The sequence below is a fragment of the Vespula pensylvanica genome, chromosome 1, assembly GCF_014466175.1.
Source record: "Vespula pensylvanica isolate Volc-1 chromosome 1, ASM1446617v1, whole genome shotgun sequence".
NCBI lineage: Eukaryota > Metazoa > Arthropoda > Insecta > Hymenoptera > Vespidae > Vespula > Vespula pensylvanica.
The window spans coordinates 18529236-18547061 of NC_057685.1; the positions used below are offsets into that span (position 1 = coordinate 18529236).

General features: G+C 36.5%; 1 protein-coding gene across 4 annotated transcripts in view; it reads right to left on the minus strand.

Moving 5' to 3' along the window:
- The window catches only part of LOC122633198 (protein scalloped), a 163993-nt gene that overhangs the window by 76152 nt on the left and 70015 nt on the right, over positions 1 to 17826 (minus strand). For 3 of the 4 annotated variants that reach the window (XM_043820850.1, XM_043820868.1, XM_043820840.1), the window contains exon 2: positions 6954 to 7034. The exons of the other annotated variant lie outside the window; for it this stretch is intronic. In XM_043820850.1, coding sequence (XP_043676785.1) covers positions 6954 to 6990 — 37 coding nt within the window. In that variant the 5' untranslated portion in view covers positions 6991 to 7034. The remainder of the gene's footprint in view (positions 1 to 6953; positions 7035 to 17826) is intronic. 4 annotated transcript variants of the gene reach the window in all.

A 17826-nucleotide genomic window follows, 5' to 3' on the forward strand; every position in this document is an offset into this window, starting at 1 on the left:
GACGTGCCTCTTTCCTAACTAAAAATGATCAAATTTAACTTACAAAGTGATTTATTTATTCCAAGCTAACGTGGACACAACAAGAAAATGAATTATAGCGATAGTAATCAAGGTATCCAGATATATATTTATATATATATATATATATATATATATATATATATACTTATACTTTCACTTTTGTGTCAGCAAGCTTTAGGATAAGGCACGACGAACGGATAAAGGTACCGTATTAATTTTTTTTTTAGATTAAAGCTAAGCGAGGAGGTTTTCTTTTTCTGCAAATTATACGATCTCTCTCTCCCTCTTTCTCTCTCTCTCTCTCTCTCTCTCTCTCTCTCTCTCTCTCTCTCTCTCTCCCTCTTTCTTTTTCTCTTCAAAACAAATATCAAATATTTATTTTCGTGTGTCCCTTCGAAAAGTATATATCCGCTACGATGATCTTATCGAATAAAATAAAGCACTGATAAAAGTCCGAGAAATTTGTTCTCGTATCGACGAACTCGTATCACGATCACCAGAGTAAAGAGTAAGAGAGAGAGAGAGAGAGAGAGAGGGAGGGAGAGAGAGAGAGAGAATGATATTAGGAGATTCCTGTCCACCTTGACAAAACGATATTATACAAGCAACGTAAAGTAGTATCTAAGTTAAGCTGAATCTAAGACGAGAACGCAAGTTATTCCGTATTACCAGTTCTGCGTTAGCACGTACACTGAGATAATTCTAAAGGATAGATATAGATATATAACCAAAGTCCTTTATCATTCTCCAGCTTTCACGTAGCAAGGACGAAACAACATAACAAAACTTCTCTATTGACTGATCGAGCTAAACGATATTACGTAACTCGAGAGAGAAATAGAAACAGAGAGACGGACAAACATAGAGAGAAAGAGAGAGAGAGAGAGAGAGAGATTTACTTGGAATTGGAAAATGATTTGTATAGAAAATAATTCGTACGTATGAACAAGACATTTAAGAAAAACATCGGGAGTGAAAATATAGAACGGCACGGTTCTAGAAAGAAAGAGAAAAACGATGTACGTATGTATGTACGTATGTATGTATATATGTACGTAAGAAAATAAGAGAAAGAGAAAGAGAAAGAGAGAGAGAGAGAGAGGGAGGGAGAGAGACAGAGAGAAAAAGGGACGACGACGAGTCGCGCCAATTACGAACTCGTTCGAAGACAGCCATTAAGAGTCTCGACAAACAAACGACTTTCCCTTTTTGCCATCTCGAAGCTCGATCGTCCTAACGACCGGCGGTACACCTTCTCGCCAACTGCGAGAGAGAAAGAGAGAGAGAGAGAGAAATATATATATATATATACAAAGAGAGAGCAATGTTTTCTTTTTTCTTATTCGACCTCTTCCTTCCCCTCTTATTCCACGATCGGTTTCTTTGTCAAGCTTCGCGAGCCTTTGATCTCAGAGTCAGGACAACAACGACGGCGACGACGGCAACGAAGACGACGAAGACGACGACGATGGCGACGACGACGACGACGACGAACGCATACCGTCCACCGATCGTCCGGTTCGACCGGATTTTCCACAGCGTTTTGCGTTCGCCTGTGTGCTAAGACGAATCGGTAACAACGGTATATAGGATATACCTACTCTTCGACAAACGCACGTGAGTATGGGTGTATGTATATGAGAGAGAGAAAGAAAGAAGGAGAGAGAGAAAAACATTTTGATTTCAAAATCGATCTAGATAATTTCTCCTTAACGATTATTACAAAAATATTATATCTATATGTATATATGTACGTGTGTGCGTATGTATATATATATATATATATTATGTATATATCTGAGAATATGAAATCGAATCTATCTTCGTCCTAATGCATAAACGAAGATGGAGATCGTGCGGTCGAATGATATTTAATAATCGCTAACAGAACGCGTAATCAGTGTAATCAACGTAATGAGATAAGATTTTTTTTAAATGGTCAGCAGACACTATTTCCAACCGATCGTCTCTTTCTTTATCTCTCTCTCTCTCTCTCTCTCTCTCTCTATCTCTCTCTGTCTCTATCTCTATCTCTATCTCTCTTTAGATTCTAAACGGGATATAAGGTGTCGTTGTGAAACACGCGACGAAGGAGCCCCGAGTAAATCGATCCATCGCTCGTATCGAAAGTCCAGGCTTGTATTCGCCGCAAGACCTCCCGACTATACATATAAAGGTATACATATATATATATATATACATGATATTTATATATCTTCAAGTATATATATATATATAAGTATCTATGTATGTATTTATATATATACGCACGTATATATGGGTACATGCGGTGATACAGAACGCTTGCTTATAAGAACAGTAGAAACGGGCGCGAGCAAAATGGACGCGAGAGGAAACTGCGATGTCCGATGGTGGAGGAGAGCTGTTCTCATGCCATGGTTGAATGCGAGAGAGAGAGAGAGAGAGAAAAAGAGAGAGAGAGAGAGAGAGAGTGTGTAGTGCTTTTCTTGTTGCGTAAACCACTTCGTTTCTCGCGTGACTCTCCGACGCGATCGCCTTGATTTTCCACCCCGGGAGGTCTCGTTATAGCCGATTTTACCCTTTCATTCTCCTTTTTTCTCTTTTTCTCTCTCCTTCTCTCTGTTTCTTTTTCTATCTTTCTTCTTTTCACTTCCTCTATCTTATTCTTCCACATCTCTTTCTCTTCCAAGTCGAATGACTTACAAATCAAAGAAACGAATCGTTTTGATCGTACCGATAAATCTTTTCTTTCTATCCATATAAAAATCAGAAAAAAAAAATATATATATATATATATATGTATATAAGTCAAAATAATAAAAATAACGATAAAATAAAGTGAAACGAAATAAAAGAAGTTTTATCAAACAAAATCAGAATGTTACGAACAAAAATTATATACGTATACATTGATAACGAACGAGAAAAAAAAAAAAAAGAAAAAGAAAAAGGATCATTCGATATACATCGAATCCGATAAATAAAAAAGAAAGAAAGAAAGAAAAAGAAATCGATAAATTTGATGAAACTCGCCGCCCGAATCTTCGAGATAACGAGATAATAATAGCTTTTACGAATAGGCAGGTACTAAGTACCCGACTAGAGATAGTATTCTATGGGACACGCATACGTACGCATATGCACACGCATAGACATTGCCGATTGTATAAAATCCAACATGTGTAGACGACAACGACGACGACGATGACGATGACGACGACGACGACGACGACGACGATGACGATGACGACGATGATAATACATATATACATATGTATCGAGAATACATAGGTGATCCGTGAGTTGAGTAGGTAGTAGAGTACCGAGGACCGCCGACGTCGACAACGACAACGACGACGACGACGACGACGACGACGACGACGACGACGACGACGACGATGACGACGACGACGGTTTATCGAGGTCGACCGGTTCTCCAACAGCCGTCAGTCGTTAAGGGACATTGCGACACGCGCGCGTGAGCGAACGCGGGGCAAGCATAGATATAGAGACAGAGACAGAGACAGAGACAGAGAGAGACAGAGAGAGACAGTGTATGTGTAAGAGTGAGAGAGAGAAAGATAGAAACACACACATATGTATCACATGTACCGTATATACCACATTAAAAGGAGAAAAAGGATAGTCTTTTCTATCTCCGTGAACAGCCCCTCCGTTTCTCCTCCCACCCCTCCTTCTCCACCTCCATTTCTTCTCCAACAAATCCCCCTCCCCCGTCTTCGACGTAGTCGTTGACGAGCTCCGAGAGAACTCTAGGAATCGCAAATAAATTCTTATTAGTTCGCATGGATATCCCTTCACGGATATTACTTCTGCGGATTGGTGCTCGCACAATGCGATCTTTGATTGGTTTATTTTTTTTTTCCTCTCTTGTTATTTTTCGTTTCCTTTTTGTTTGTTCTTCCTTTCTTTTCTACTCTCGCTTATCCTCCAAAGAAAATCGTGGGACAGAGGGCCACGCCTAATCAACCCACGTTATTTCCTTCGTTCGTTATTGCGATCTCGATTTATGTATTTATTATATAAAGTGTGCTTTTGAAAGCAAAGAAGTTAAACGCGTTTGACGTCGGCCGTTCAAAGATAAATAATTCGATGTTATTATGAGAGAAATTGATGTTTAATAAAAAAGAAAAAAATATATATATATGTATGTATATTTATAAGGGCGAGTTGGCGATTAATATTCGATAGAAGAAGAAAAAAAAAAAAAAGAGGAAGAAGAAAGAAAGAATGGATACTATCTTTAGACAGCAAATATTTCCCAACGTTTAGCAAAATTTTGTGTAATCGAGAAGTACGATTATGTAATGTAACAAGGACTTCGTTAATACTTTATACGAAAATAGTCGCTGTCTCTTGTTTTGATATAATCGGCAAGATGTATCGATGTTTAAGTCAACGTAAAAAAGACAATTTTGAGTAATCGAGTGGAGTAATCGTGCGATTTGAAAAAAAAAAAAGAAAGAAAAGAAAAAAAAAAAAATATGTAATCGCACATGATAGGAGTTCTGTAACTAATCCTTCGTATAAAAATAGTCACGTATTATATTTCTTAGTTTAAAATAATCGACGAGAAAGGGATCAAAGGTTAAATCAATGTAGAAAAGGCAATTAGATATGAAATATGATAAAAGGCATTAAAGAACGCTGAACGTACGAGGAAAATTAATGGAGAGACGGGATGACGTTTCTTTTATCGTATAAATTATTCATCAAACTTCGTCGATAGAGAGAGAGAGAGAGAGAGAGAGAGAGAGAGAGAGAGAGAGAGAGAGAACGGTAAGAATAAAATGGAACGCGATCGCACGATTTGTTCTACTGACGGATACTGCATGAATTCGGATTGAGCTATCGAGGGATTCGTCTTAATGGTTTTCTATTTTCGACTTGTGCATCGTAATCGAATCAGAGAAAGAAGAAACAGAAGATTTGCGTAAGTCCAAGGAGGAACAAGTTATACAACTGGTTGCTATTGAATGACGATTCGATTTGATTGGAGTACAAAGAATACCGGAAGGAAACGTGAAACGCGTTTGAAAATACATTCGGTATTACGAGGTAACGATTATGAAAGTAATCCGAGTCATATATATATAGGTATATATATTTTTTTCAGCTCTCTATTTCGAGATATTTCATGAACAGATAAAATTTTTTTTATAAATGACGAACGGTCAATGGTACGTTTATTTCCGATAAAAAAAAAAAAAAAAAAAGAAAGAAAAAGAAAAAAAGAATTGATTTCCTTTTATCATAATGAAAAAAATTTTACGAATAAAAATTTCCATTCGTCTGCCACGCGTGTTGGCGATTAAATGAAAGATTCGAATTTAATGAAAAATTAAAAAATTTTGAAAGACGAAAGTTCACGAACGAAGGATGTCTCTCCTCTTCTCTTGAATTTTATTATTTAATAAATTAAAAAAAAAAAAAGAAGAAAAAGAAAGAAAAAAAAAATTATATTCGTTATTTAATCGAGCAACATGTTACGAAAGGTGCAACAAACGGATTTCCGTGATTCTACCCCTTCTCTTTCTCTCTTTCACGAACACAAAAATAAAATAAAGGAAGAAGGTAACGAGTGCGCGAGATATCTCGCTTAACATTCGTGAAAGTAATGGTATAGAGAACGACGCGTTTTATACAATTTTTCATCAATGCAACACCACTCGAGGAGAGTGGTGCTGCGAGTTTATGATTTTGCTTAATTAATGATCACTACTTTCTGCCCCACTCGTTCACCCAATCTTCCCCCACCAATATCCGACAGCAAGCTTCACGACTCGTTCCCCACTACCTACTGCAATGCCGGAGGGCCACCGTTGGCGGTGGTGGTAGCAGCGGCAGTAGCGGCGGCCATTAGCCCGCGCGGATTGCGCAATTTCGGGAAATTGCGATGTAATTCGCGGTTGCGGCCTCGAAAGAACGACTCTCTTCGTGGATTCTACGAAAGGGATTCTCGTTCGACGAGTCTCGACATTTTCCTCCTCTTTCTCCTCTTCCTCTCACCTCCAACTTTTTCTCTCTCTCTCTCTGTCTCTCTCTGTCTCTTTGGATTCTCTTATTTCTACGTCCACGCGTAGTCTCGATAATTCGCGGAAGAATTGATCGGTAGAAAAGTACTTAAAAGATTATACTCGTTGATGAAGACGAAGAAGAGATAATGACTCCGTTCCGTGGAAAATTTTATATCGTTCTAATGTTCTTAGAGTAGATGTGTGTATACGTATGTATGTATGTGTGTAAGTGTGTAGATTAGATTTCTTTTGAAAATTAGATTTGAAAGAAAATTTTGTTTTCGATGGTAATAGTCTTGTACACTTATTATTAATTCAATCATTTCGTATTGACTTCCTAAAGGAAGTAACAACATTTACAAAAGTTTCGAGAATATCACTCAATTTTATAATAATTTCTAGTCGACATGTTCGTTGACTCTCTCTTTCTCTTTCTCTTTCTTTCTTTCTCTCTTTATACATATATATATATATACTTTTGTATATATCAAGCTATAAAATTCGTATTTAAGTAAATATCTGATAGATTTCAAAGATGTTTGGTTTCGATTAAATATTAATTAAATTTTCGCCTAAAGGCTGATATTCAAACGCAAAAAGATATCTCCAAGAAAAAAGAAAAAAGAAAAAAGAGAGAGAGAAAAATGAAACAAGAAAAGAAAAAGAGAAATTGAAAATACATAAAAAAAAAAAAAAAAGAAAAATAAGAATAATAAAGCAATCGCGGCCTCGTCATGCTGCTAATTCACCCTTCACCTTCTCCCACCACCATAGACTTATATACTCGGTAAATGTAGGTAAGTACGTGATTCTCGTAGAAAGAAGGAAGCAGAGAAAAGGAAGCGCGAAAGTTTCGAATGGTCGCGCTATTTGGATAGGAAAAAAATAAAAAAATTAATGTGTCTACGATACCGATGCTATTCTGAGTACTGAGTTCCCAGTCTTTCATGAGGATTTCTCGGGCAGGTCAGGATGACGGCGACGTGGATGCACCTATAATGCAGACATTTATCGTAGGTATATATAGATCAAATCTTACTTACAAATAATAATATCTGCGTGTAACACTTTACGTGTTTCACGCGTTTCCAGATATAAATATATAAATAAATAAATAAATAAATCAAGAAAGAAAGAAAGAAGGAAAGAAAGAAAGAAATCAATAAATCAATAAATCAATTAATTGTCCGATCGATCACGATTTATCGTGACATTATTACAATAATGATATATAATAATGAAAATATGTATAAAAGAAAGGTATCTATTAACGAAACGAATTACAATATTATCGATTTAATTAGACTAGAAAAACGAGTTGGAGCTCATAAAATGAGATCTTTTTTTCTTTTCGTTCGATCATAAGATATAAATTATTAAGAAAAAATGAGAACATAGACAAGAAGGATATCTATACACCTATATACATACATACATATATATATATATATATGTATATAATAAATCGTAAATAATTTTTATACATAGATATTCGTTCGATATAACTACGTAATCGTTAAATATCTACGTGCCAAGAGAGCCACAATGTTTCTTCTTTTTTTTTGTGTTTCTTTTTTCTTCGTTCTGCTACGCAAAAGGCCGGACGTCCTGACTTTCACGCGAACACGAGTTTCTGTTTCGCAGTGAAATCGGCATGTTTCGAGCGAGCATGCGAACGACAAAGGATCGTGTAAGAACGAAGAAACGAACGAATTAACGAAAAAAAAGAAAGAAAGAAGGAAGGAAGGAAAAAGATCGAAACGAACGAATCGAATCGAACCGAACTGAACCGAACCGAACAAACGAATCGAACCGAACTCAACGAATAAGATTCTTATTACGATTCTTCTTTTGCGGTTACGCTCGTCGACGTCTTCGGAAAGCGTGGAGATGACGACGAGCAAAGCGGTAATGAAACAGAGAGAGACAGAGAGAGAAAGAAAGAGAGAGAGAGAGAGAGAGAGAGAGAGAGAGAGAGAGAGACAGAGAGAGAACCACAGCTTTTGCCACGATCTAATCCTTCCTCCTTTCGACAAAAATTACATAAGAATTCTTCCACACGCAAATACGTACAAACCTATTTACTTACCTCTACGTTCGATTCGACATTAACTACCTACTAATCAAAATCAGACTCTCCGATATTTAAATTAATTTATTTCACGACGATTATAGATTTCATTTACAACTGTTTCCCCTTCTATCTTCTATTTTCTTTGTCTCTCTCTCTCTCTCTTTCTCTTTCTCTCCGTCGTTCAAGCTTGTGTTTCTTTTCTTTTACGACTGAACGAAAATAAACAAAAAAGACGTGAAAAAAGGAGACATCGTTTATTAAAGAAGAATATATATATATATATATATATATATATATAATAATAACGAAAAGAAAACATATGTTTCGCGTATATTACTAATCGATAGAAAAATGAATTCGTTTTAATAACTCTCTACTATATAATCAAGAGTAGTGATATATGGATAAAGTGTAGACAGTGTTTAATAGATAGAGACAGAGAGAGAGAGAGAGAGAGAGAGAGAGAGAGAGAGAGAAAGAGAGAGAGAGAGAGAGAGAGAGAGAGTTACTTCAAATCGAATATAAAGAACGAAAAGACGAGCACTAGTATTAAGGGAGAAGAATCTCTTCCTCCGCTTAAATTTAGATCTTTTAGGATGTCCTTCGAGTCCGAAAATACAAGAGAGTTAAGTCCCGTGCGTGCTACGTGCGTTTCGCGAATCCAGGCACGAGCTGTAAGAACAGTTAAAAAATAAAAACAGAAAGAGAGAAAAAGAGAGAGAGAGAGAGAGAGAGAGAGAGAGAGAGAGAGAGAGAGAGAGAGAGAAAAGAAACGTCTCTTGATTTATTATCAGACGACTTGTGTCTTTTTATCCCTTCCTTTCTCGAGAATCGAACGATCGAATTACTCGCTTAACCACTGGTGTTACCACTACATACTATCGAAGAACACACGGACACGTGTCCTCGTAATCATTGTCGTAGTCATCGTATAATAGTCGTCATCATAGTCTTCGTAGTCTTCGTTGCGTAAGTAAGTAAGAAATCGATGTATGTATTTTGGATATATATGTGTGTGTATGTGTGTATCTACGATATAGTACTCGTATACAAATATATAACCGAACGAAATCTCTGGCCTAATCGATCTTCCTAATCTTTTTCAAAGGCACGTAAGTGTCGTCGTTGAAGGAGAAAGAAGAAGAAAAAAAAAAAAAAGAAAAGAAAAGAAAAGAAAAAACTTGGGCGTGAATCAATTTTCGTGCTCGTAAATTCAAATTCAGGACGCTAGAACGTGGGACGTGTGAGCGTAGGTGCTCGAAAATAGATCGAAAGAGAGAGAGAGAGAGGTAGGAAGAAAGAGAGGAAGGAAGAGTGTGTGTGTGTGTGTGTGAGAGAGAGAGAGAGAGAGAGAGAGAGAGAGATCTTCCGAAACCATAAAAGTGATTTTTGCGTTACGATAAGAAAGAAGAGAAAAAATCGTCATACATTTTTCTTTTTCTTTTTCTTCTTCTTTGCCTTCGATTTCTTTTATTTCCTAAAGTTATACACAACCGATGGAAGGTTAATGAATAAATAAGAAAAAAAAAAAAAAAGAAGAAGAAGAGGAAAATAATAAAAGATAATTATCCATCGATTAAAAAAAAAAAATGTTTGTGCCGTCGAAGGTATACTTATAATTCGTTTTTGGATTTTAATAGAAAGAAAAAGAGAAAAGTAATACGAAAACTCTTTCGTTTTAATTGATATTGGTTTAAGAGAAAATTCTGAACGATTTTAAAAGTGTGCCTTATAACGTGTCCTTGAAGTCAAGGGAAAAAGAAAAAAAGAAAAGATTAAAAAAAAAAAAGAAAAAAGAAAACAAGAAAGAAAGAAAGAAGCTTGGGCAAAAGGAGAGTGATCGAGTGATCGATTGATCCGAAGGGTTGGGGAGGTTGATGGTGGAGGAAGAGGAAAAAAAAAAAAAAAGAAAAGAAAAAGGACGAAGGAAAGCTCGATGAATTTGTTGGCAGTAGAAAAAAAAATATATATATATATATAAATAAAAAAATAAAAAAAGAAAAAAGAAAAATAGAGAAAAATGAAAGAGATTTTTCCGAGTCTTTTTCAAAAGCTCTCAGGAAGCTTTTTCAAAGGAGAAAATCGAAGCTCTTTTATTCCTTAGAAGCACTTCGTAGAGGAGCTACGAATATAAATTAGTTCTTAGTTTTAACCGAATGTCGATTTTCCAAAGGACAGATTATTCTTTTTTATGTGTATCTATAAACACAAGTATACAAAAACGCACACAGTTCTGTTTTAAAAGTTCGATAGTAAAAAGTGTATAAAACGATTCGATCGTTCCTGTTTGAAAAAATGAAAATAGAAAAAAGAATATACTCTCTCTTTGTCTCTCTCTCTCTCTCTCTCTCTCTCTCTTACACACAGACACACATACACTCCGTCACTCTCTTTCTACTTCTATGCGAAATATTCGTAATGTAGAGGGTACCGACGTTCACCGAACAAGGAAAATGAATTAAAACGAAAATAGTATGTCGGAGGAGAAGAAGGAGGGGTGACCGTGAAGGGAGGAGGGAGGAGGAAGGAGGGAGGAGGGCGAGATAAAAAAGGAAAAGAAAGAAGAAAAGAAAAGAAAAAAAAAAAAAGGAAAAAGAAAAAAAAGAGGAAGCGGGAACATGTGCATGACGAAAGCTCGATTTCGTTTTGCAACATCGACAAATCTTTTCCTTTCTCCGTTCGCCAAAGTCACTACTGCGTATATCGCGAACGTAACGAGCTCTCGATTGCTATTAGTGGAATAGGCGAACGTACGAACGAACTAACGAACGAACGAACGAAAGATTTTCTTCTGTGACGCTTGGCTTCCATTTTTTTCTTTTCTTATCGACAGAAAAGAAGAGAGAAAGAAAGAAGAAAAAAAAAAACGAAAAGAGAAAAAGAAAAAAATCCTTGAGACGAGATACAACGTAACGTGACATAAAGGCTCTTTTCGTCGTCGTAGTCGTCGTGTGTCTGAAGAATGCGAGCTCGGAAGGACGAACTCCTTGTTCGTCCTTTATTATTATTTTTTTTTTTTCGTTTCTTTTCTCTCTTCTTCGTTCTCTTTTTCCTCTTAGTTAGTCTTTTTATTCGTCCGTCTTTCTATTTATTATTTTTAATTATTTATTTATTTATTTGTTTATTTATTTATCTATCTTTTTTTTTTTTTTCTTAAGCGAGGTAAGACAAGGAATCTCGAAGGTGAATCCTGGCCAAGGTAACGCGTCCTTCGTTTACGAGAAGAACCTTCGTAACGATATTAACGTTCGATTATAATTTATCGATTCGATACCCTTCGAACGGAGTTTAACTCAACTTTCGTTCGACCGTCGAAAATTCGTAGTAACGAGACTCGAATTCGCGAGGAATTCTCACTCGAATTATAACAATAAAGCGATCACGTATGAAATAGTAGATAATTGTTAGAATTTTAAAGTTCGCGTCGTCTCCCGTTAAATCGGGAATACGGTTGTTGAATTTGTCGAGAAGCGTTGGAGAAGGGAAAGAAAAAAAAAAAAAAAAAAAGAAAAAAAGAAAAAAATAAAAGAACAAGAAAAACAATCGTTATATATCCTATGTAAACAGTATATTCGAAGAAATAAATTTCTAACGATATCTGTTCTTTCGATCTCATTTGATCAATATATAAATACATACACACGTACATCTACTTACCTAATATCAAACGATAGAGACTGTGATTGATGGAATAGAAAAAGGGATGTATATCTATGTATTTGTATGTATTTACGTGTATTCTTGTAGAAGACGGAGAAAGAGAGAGTGAGAGAGTGAGAGTGAGAAAGAACGAGAGAGAGATAGAGAGATAGAGAGAGAGAGAGAGAGAGAGAAAGAGAGATAGAGACAAAGAGCACCCGATGGGAACGTTCGTTACACGCGACGTATCCTCGGGTTAATGTATCCGCACGTTTATATCCAACGTAGGAGTTGCGAATCGTTCCGCGAGTCGAGCTCGACCTCTATTGGCCTTTCGGTCTTGATCAACTCGCTAATTAGCCGACTTCAAGGAGTAATCGAGCAGCCGGCTTTATACTACCCACTCGTACTACTATTCCTACGATCTAGCTTTCTCTATCGCTTTCCTTCTATCGAGATAGAAGCTAACTTGTTCGTTCTACTCAAATTCTCTCTGTCTCTCTCTCTCTCTCTCTCTGTCTTTCTCTCTCTCTCTCTCTTTCTCTCTCTCTTCTTGTGTAAAAGGGATCTACGGGATCTCGAACACTTTTCTATATCAGTTGAACGACGGGAGAAGCTAAAAAAAAAAAGAAAAAGAAAAACTTTGACAAGTTTGACGAGTTGAGAAAATCGTTTAACTAAGATGGAATTGAAACTAAAAGAAAAAAGAGAGAAAGAGAGAGAGAGAAGAAATAAGAAAGAAAATAGAAAGTGTCAAACTATATATATATATATATATATATATATATATATATATATATATATGTATGTATGTATGTGTAAATGTATGTTAAGCATCTGGATTATTACAGTGTTCTTTATTTGGCTTCTAAATAAATTTCTGAAGATCGGCTGTATTGATTTCGTGAGTCTAAGAATATTCGGCGAATAAAACATTACTATAATATTATCCTGCGATTTTTCTGAGAGTCAAAATATGTATACTTATCGTTTTTTTCATGCTACTCTTAGAAAATCATATCTTTGAACATTATTTTATATCTTGATGTTATTTATATGTAACAAAAGAAGAAAAAATACGTGGCCGATTCAAATGAAAAGGGATTGAAATTTGAAGATGATATATTTCTATCTTCTTTTTTTTTATCTCGAGTTGAACTGGAAGGTGATATTTATAATGACGATTCTAATACATACACACACACATACACAGAGAGAGAGAGAGAGAGAGAGAGAGAGAGAGAGAGAGAGAGAGAGAGGCCTATATATTGTTTGAATAAATATTTAATGATTTTCGTGGATTCGTTGGAAGAACTCTTATAATCGTCGAAATATCTCTCAACTTAGAATTACAAAATGAAGATCGAAACGCATTATGGCGAAACTTGAAGGTTATTTGCAAGAGCGTTGGGTAATCATTGCAACGATATCCTCCTGGAAGCTTTCGAGTCAAAACAGTTTCTGTAACGATTAATCGAACGAAATTTCAGCCATATCTTAACCCATCTAATTCTCTTCCTCTCTTCGATTACTCTTCGTGTTTCGATCATTGCCGACTTTACTCAATCAATTACGACTTTAATTACGTAAATAATTGAAAAATATTTTATAAGCGATAAATAATACGAAACGATATTATCTTTTTATTATTACGTATATACTACATATATATATATATATATATATATATATATATATATATATATATATATATAGATTCTCGTGGATACCATTAGAATTAGGAATTGTTTCATCGTTCACAAATATTTAGAATGTATAGCAATGCGAATAGAATTCGTTTGTATTGAAAACATTTCCTTCCGGTACGATTAGAAATAATAATTCTCATGAATCTATGAGAAAATAAGCATCTAATGCTTTGTTTACGTTACTCCTTACGAATTTAACAAAATAAATAGAACGTAAAGATATTAGAAGATATTAGAATAATACGATATATAGTACGATGATTTTGTACATTTATATATATATATATATATATATGTATATATGTATGTATTAATTATAAATATTCAAAGAAAAATAATTCTTTCTTTTTTCTCACACGCAGACACTTACACAGACGTACGAACACACAAATTTTTATTCTATGGTCGAGAGATTAATCTCACATTTTAGCAAGCTCCGAAGAAAGTTTCGTGGTCGCGAGAAGATTCTTGGAAACGCATTTCATTTTCAAATGCAGAATGCTACTTGCTTTAATATAAATTGTTGGAAACAAAGGCGATGTAATTATAGCCCCCATAGCCCCTTCTCTTCATCATTCTTGGTCGTAACCTTTTAAAATCTCTTTCTATACGCTTTTTCCATCCATCGAAATGAAAAAAAGAGAGCAACAAAGAGAAATAGACAGAGACAGAGAGACAAAGAGAGAAAGAGAGAGAGAGAGAGAGAAAGAAATAAGGTTCCATTATTTTATTTGCACAGTTTTCATTAGTAAAGATACAATATTAACACGATTCGTCGTTCGAATGGAAAATAAATGTCAGGGCTTATATATCGATAAAAGTTAAATTTAAATCATGGCCTATTATCGATCACGAGTTTTATCTTATCACAGATTATACGTAGGTATTATATGTCGAATCTAAGTGTAAGATTTGCTCGTGTAATTATTTGCCTTATTTGATATATACGAACGGAAATGGAAATCATAAATATGGGTGTTCCGTTTGAGAAAAGTTCTTTTTTTATCTATCCTTTACTTTTGCAAAAAAAAAATCGTACGTTAGCCCTTTAGAGGCTGTCGTCCCCAAGAAAATGATCAAACGCGGAGCGAAAATGTACGAAGATTATTATAAACTGATTCGTTGAAATAATTTCGAAAATGTTATTACACAATAAATGCCATCTATGAAAATTGAATCTTCACGATTTTCATATTCGATGATATCGAATAATGAGAAAAATAATTAAAATAACGTTTCTTTATCTTTCTTATTACCATTCATTGAAATTAAATCGCTATTAAATTTCATTCGGAATTATCTGAAAAATGCCATTTATTCGCTACCCTCGTAAAAATATTATTTTCGTATCTGACGTCGAATAAGAAAAGAAGAAATAATAACGATAACAATAACAACGATAACAACAACAACAACAACGACAACAACAACAACAACAACAATAATAATAATAATAATAATAATAATAATAATAGCAAAAACAATCGAAATAAAATTTCTTTGTCCACGTTCTGGGAATTGAAAAATAAATAACATTCTATATAGGGAAAATGAAATTTAATTCGCTATAGCGTAGCATCTAATGGATTAACGAGATCATTTTCATTGGAAATTCGTGGGATACAATAATGAATGCGAATAAAAAGTAAAAGAATTTCTGACGGGAAGAGTAGGCAGCAACACGTAATCGGTAAGCACTTCCACGTAACGCAGAATTTCTGATTTTCCATTCGAACGAACCAGATACGAATCGCGCCGTTTGCATCGGTGGCTCTCTCTCTCTCTCTCTCTCTCTCTCTCTCTCTCTCTCTCTCTCTCTCTCGTTCTCTCTCACAGCCGCGAGTTATGCGCCAAATAAACCATCGGCGTGGTAACTCATGCGATTACCTGAAACAACACTGGACTGCGTATACGCACGATCATCGTGAAAGAGAGAGAGAGAGAGAGAGAGAAAGAGAGAACAAGAACGCACACGAAGAGACACAGACACTGATAAACGTAGACAGACAAATACAGACGAATGGACGGACGGATGGACGGACAGACAGACAGACAGACAGACAGACAGACAGACAGACAGATTCGCGTCCGCTTGCCGTCGGCTAAATTACGTTATTATCTCCGTCTGAACTGACCGAGATGCGAATGACAGAATCGCATTAGTTCGACGATTAAACGAATCATCGTAAAACGTGGCTAGCTAGCTAGCTGGCTAGCTAGCTAGCTCTCTCTCTTTCTCTTTTTTTCTCTGTTTCTCTCTCTCTCTCTCTCTCTCTCTCTCTCTCTCTCTCTCTCTCTTTGTCCATTGCTATCCTGGCAAAGTTCACCATCAGAGAGAAGAATAACAAGCAACGGTTAGAGTCGTTTGCTCGATCGAAAGCGAATTTCACTTTTCGATTAACTCGGATAACGCGTTTCTCAAATGAGTTAGAAATAAAAGTACTACTTAGAGGTAGGTAGTAGAAAAGAGTATAAAGCGAAAGAGTGAACGCGGAACACAGGCCTTCGAACAGAAGATTCAAAGTAGAGAATGTTTCACGTTACGATTTAGAAGGAAAATTTAACGATGAGACGTTTCATTTTCTTTTATTTTTTTTTTTCATTCGTTCTTCCTTCCTTCCTCTTTCTTTCTTTCTTTCTTTCTTTCTTTCTTTCTTTACTTTTTTCTTCTTTTGAAATAATACTATCTACGAAAAGGTAGACGGACTGTTATAAACTCGGACTGTAATCGAGGATCAAGAAAATGATATATATATATATATAAAAGAAAGGTAGGAGAAAGAATTTTTAAAGAAAAAAATGTGGACGTACATGAGGGTGAGCAAAGATCCAGGTTGAATTGGAAGATGAAGGGAGGGGAACGGGGGGGGGTTACAGAGGGAGAAGAGTCGTCGTTCGGCATCCGTTTCGTCCGATCGGAGGGTACGCATACCATGGGACCCTTCTTCGTTCGATAGAAGATCGGACTGGAAGGTTTGCCGAGCGGTTGCATAGCGAGAGTCTCTCGTCCGCGAGCGAATTTGCCGATTTACTCGCAAGAACGCAGATGTCCGGCTCGCGAACGATGTCTCGACGACGACGACGACGACGACGAAGACGACGACGACGACGAAGACGACGACGACGCTCTCAAGAGAGACGACGTTTTAGCCGCATCCTCGGTATTCCTATCTCCGTTTAACGTTTGCCGTCACCACTACCATCACCACCATCACCACCGCCACCCTTTCGTAGCGGCCTGACTTGAACCACCTTCGACTATGAGAGAGAGAGAGAGAGAGAGAGAGAGAGAGAGTAAGAGAGAGAACGAGAGAGAAGACGCGGTACCAGCAGGTACCAGCCGAATTCCAAGCATACCGCGGGACCAACTGGTTAGCGAAGGATTTACGATATTGTAAACCGATGCGACGCTAGCAACAGCAACAGAAACAGCAGCAACAACAGCAACGGCAGATGGAATAGAAGCAGTGAAAGCAACAACAACAATAACAACAATAACAACAATTACTACTACTATTACTATTACTATAGCAACAGTATCAGTAGTCCTCCTAGTGGCTTTACTTCGGATCTCGATCTAATAGTCGAGAAAGAGAGAGAGAGAGAGAGAGAGAGAGAGAGAGAGAGAGAGAGAGAGAGAGAGAGAGAGAGAGAGAGAGAGAGAGAGAGAGAGAGAGAGAGAGAGACAGATATAGAGACAGAGATAGAGATAGAGATAGATAGAGAGACTCTCAAGTAAGCTAGTATAACTCGAAGCCAAGAAGAACCGATTCACTTGAGGCAATCGAAGCTCTATCCTCTTCCTCTTCCTTCTCCTTCTCCTACTCCTCCTCATCCTACTACTACTACTACTACTACTACTACTACTACTACTACTACTACTACTACTTACTGGATACACGCAAACGGAAGTATCTACTCGAGAAGTAGAAGTATAAATTATGAGTTTTCGTGAACTTCGGACTTTCTTCCTTCGGGAGATAACCCGGTTCCGTCATGGAAAAAAAGTTTACCTCTTTACACGTTCGCAAACTATCAGCTATATACCTTTGAGGATTCTCGATTCCATCTTTTTCGAGAGGAGTTTTATGTTCCTCTTGTTTACACACGCGAATCTCTCTCTCTCTCATTCTCTCTCTCTCTCTCTCTCTCTCTCTCATTCTCTCTCTCTCTCTCTCTCTCTCTCTCTCATTCTCTCTCTCTCTCTCTCTTTTCCACACAAACAAACACACATACACACGCATACATATAGATGCAATCTATCGAAAATCTTGCTTTTAAATCTCTTTAGGAAATCATTTCAGGACACCGAGGTGTACTCTTCATCATAGGATGCCGGCTTTTTTGAAAGCAAGCGTCACGA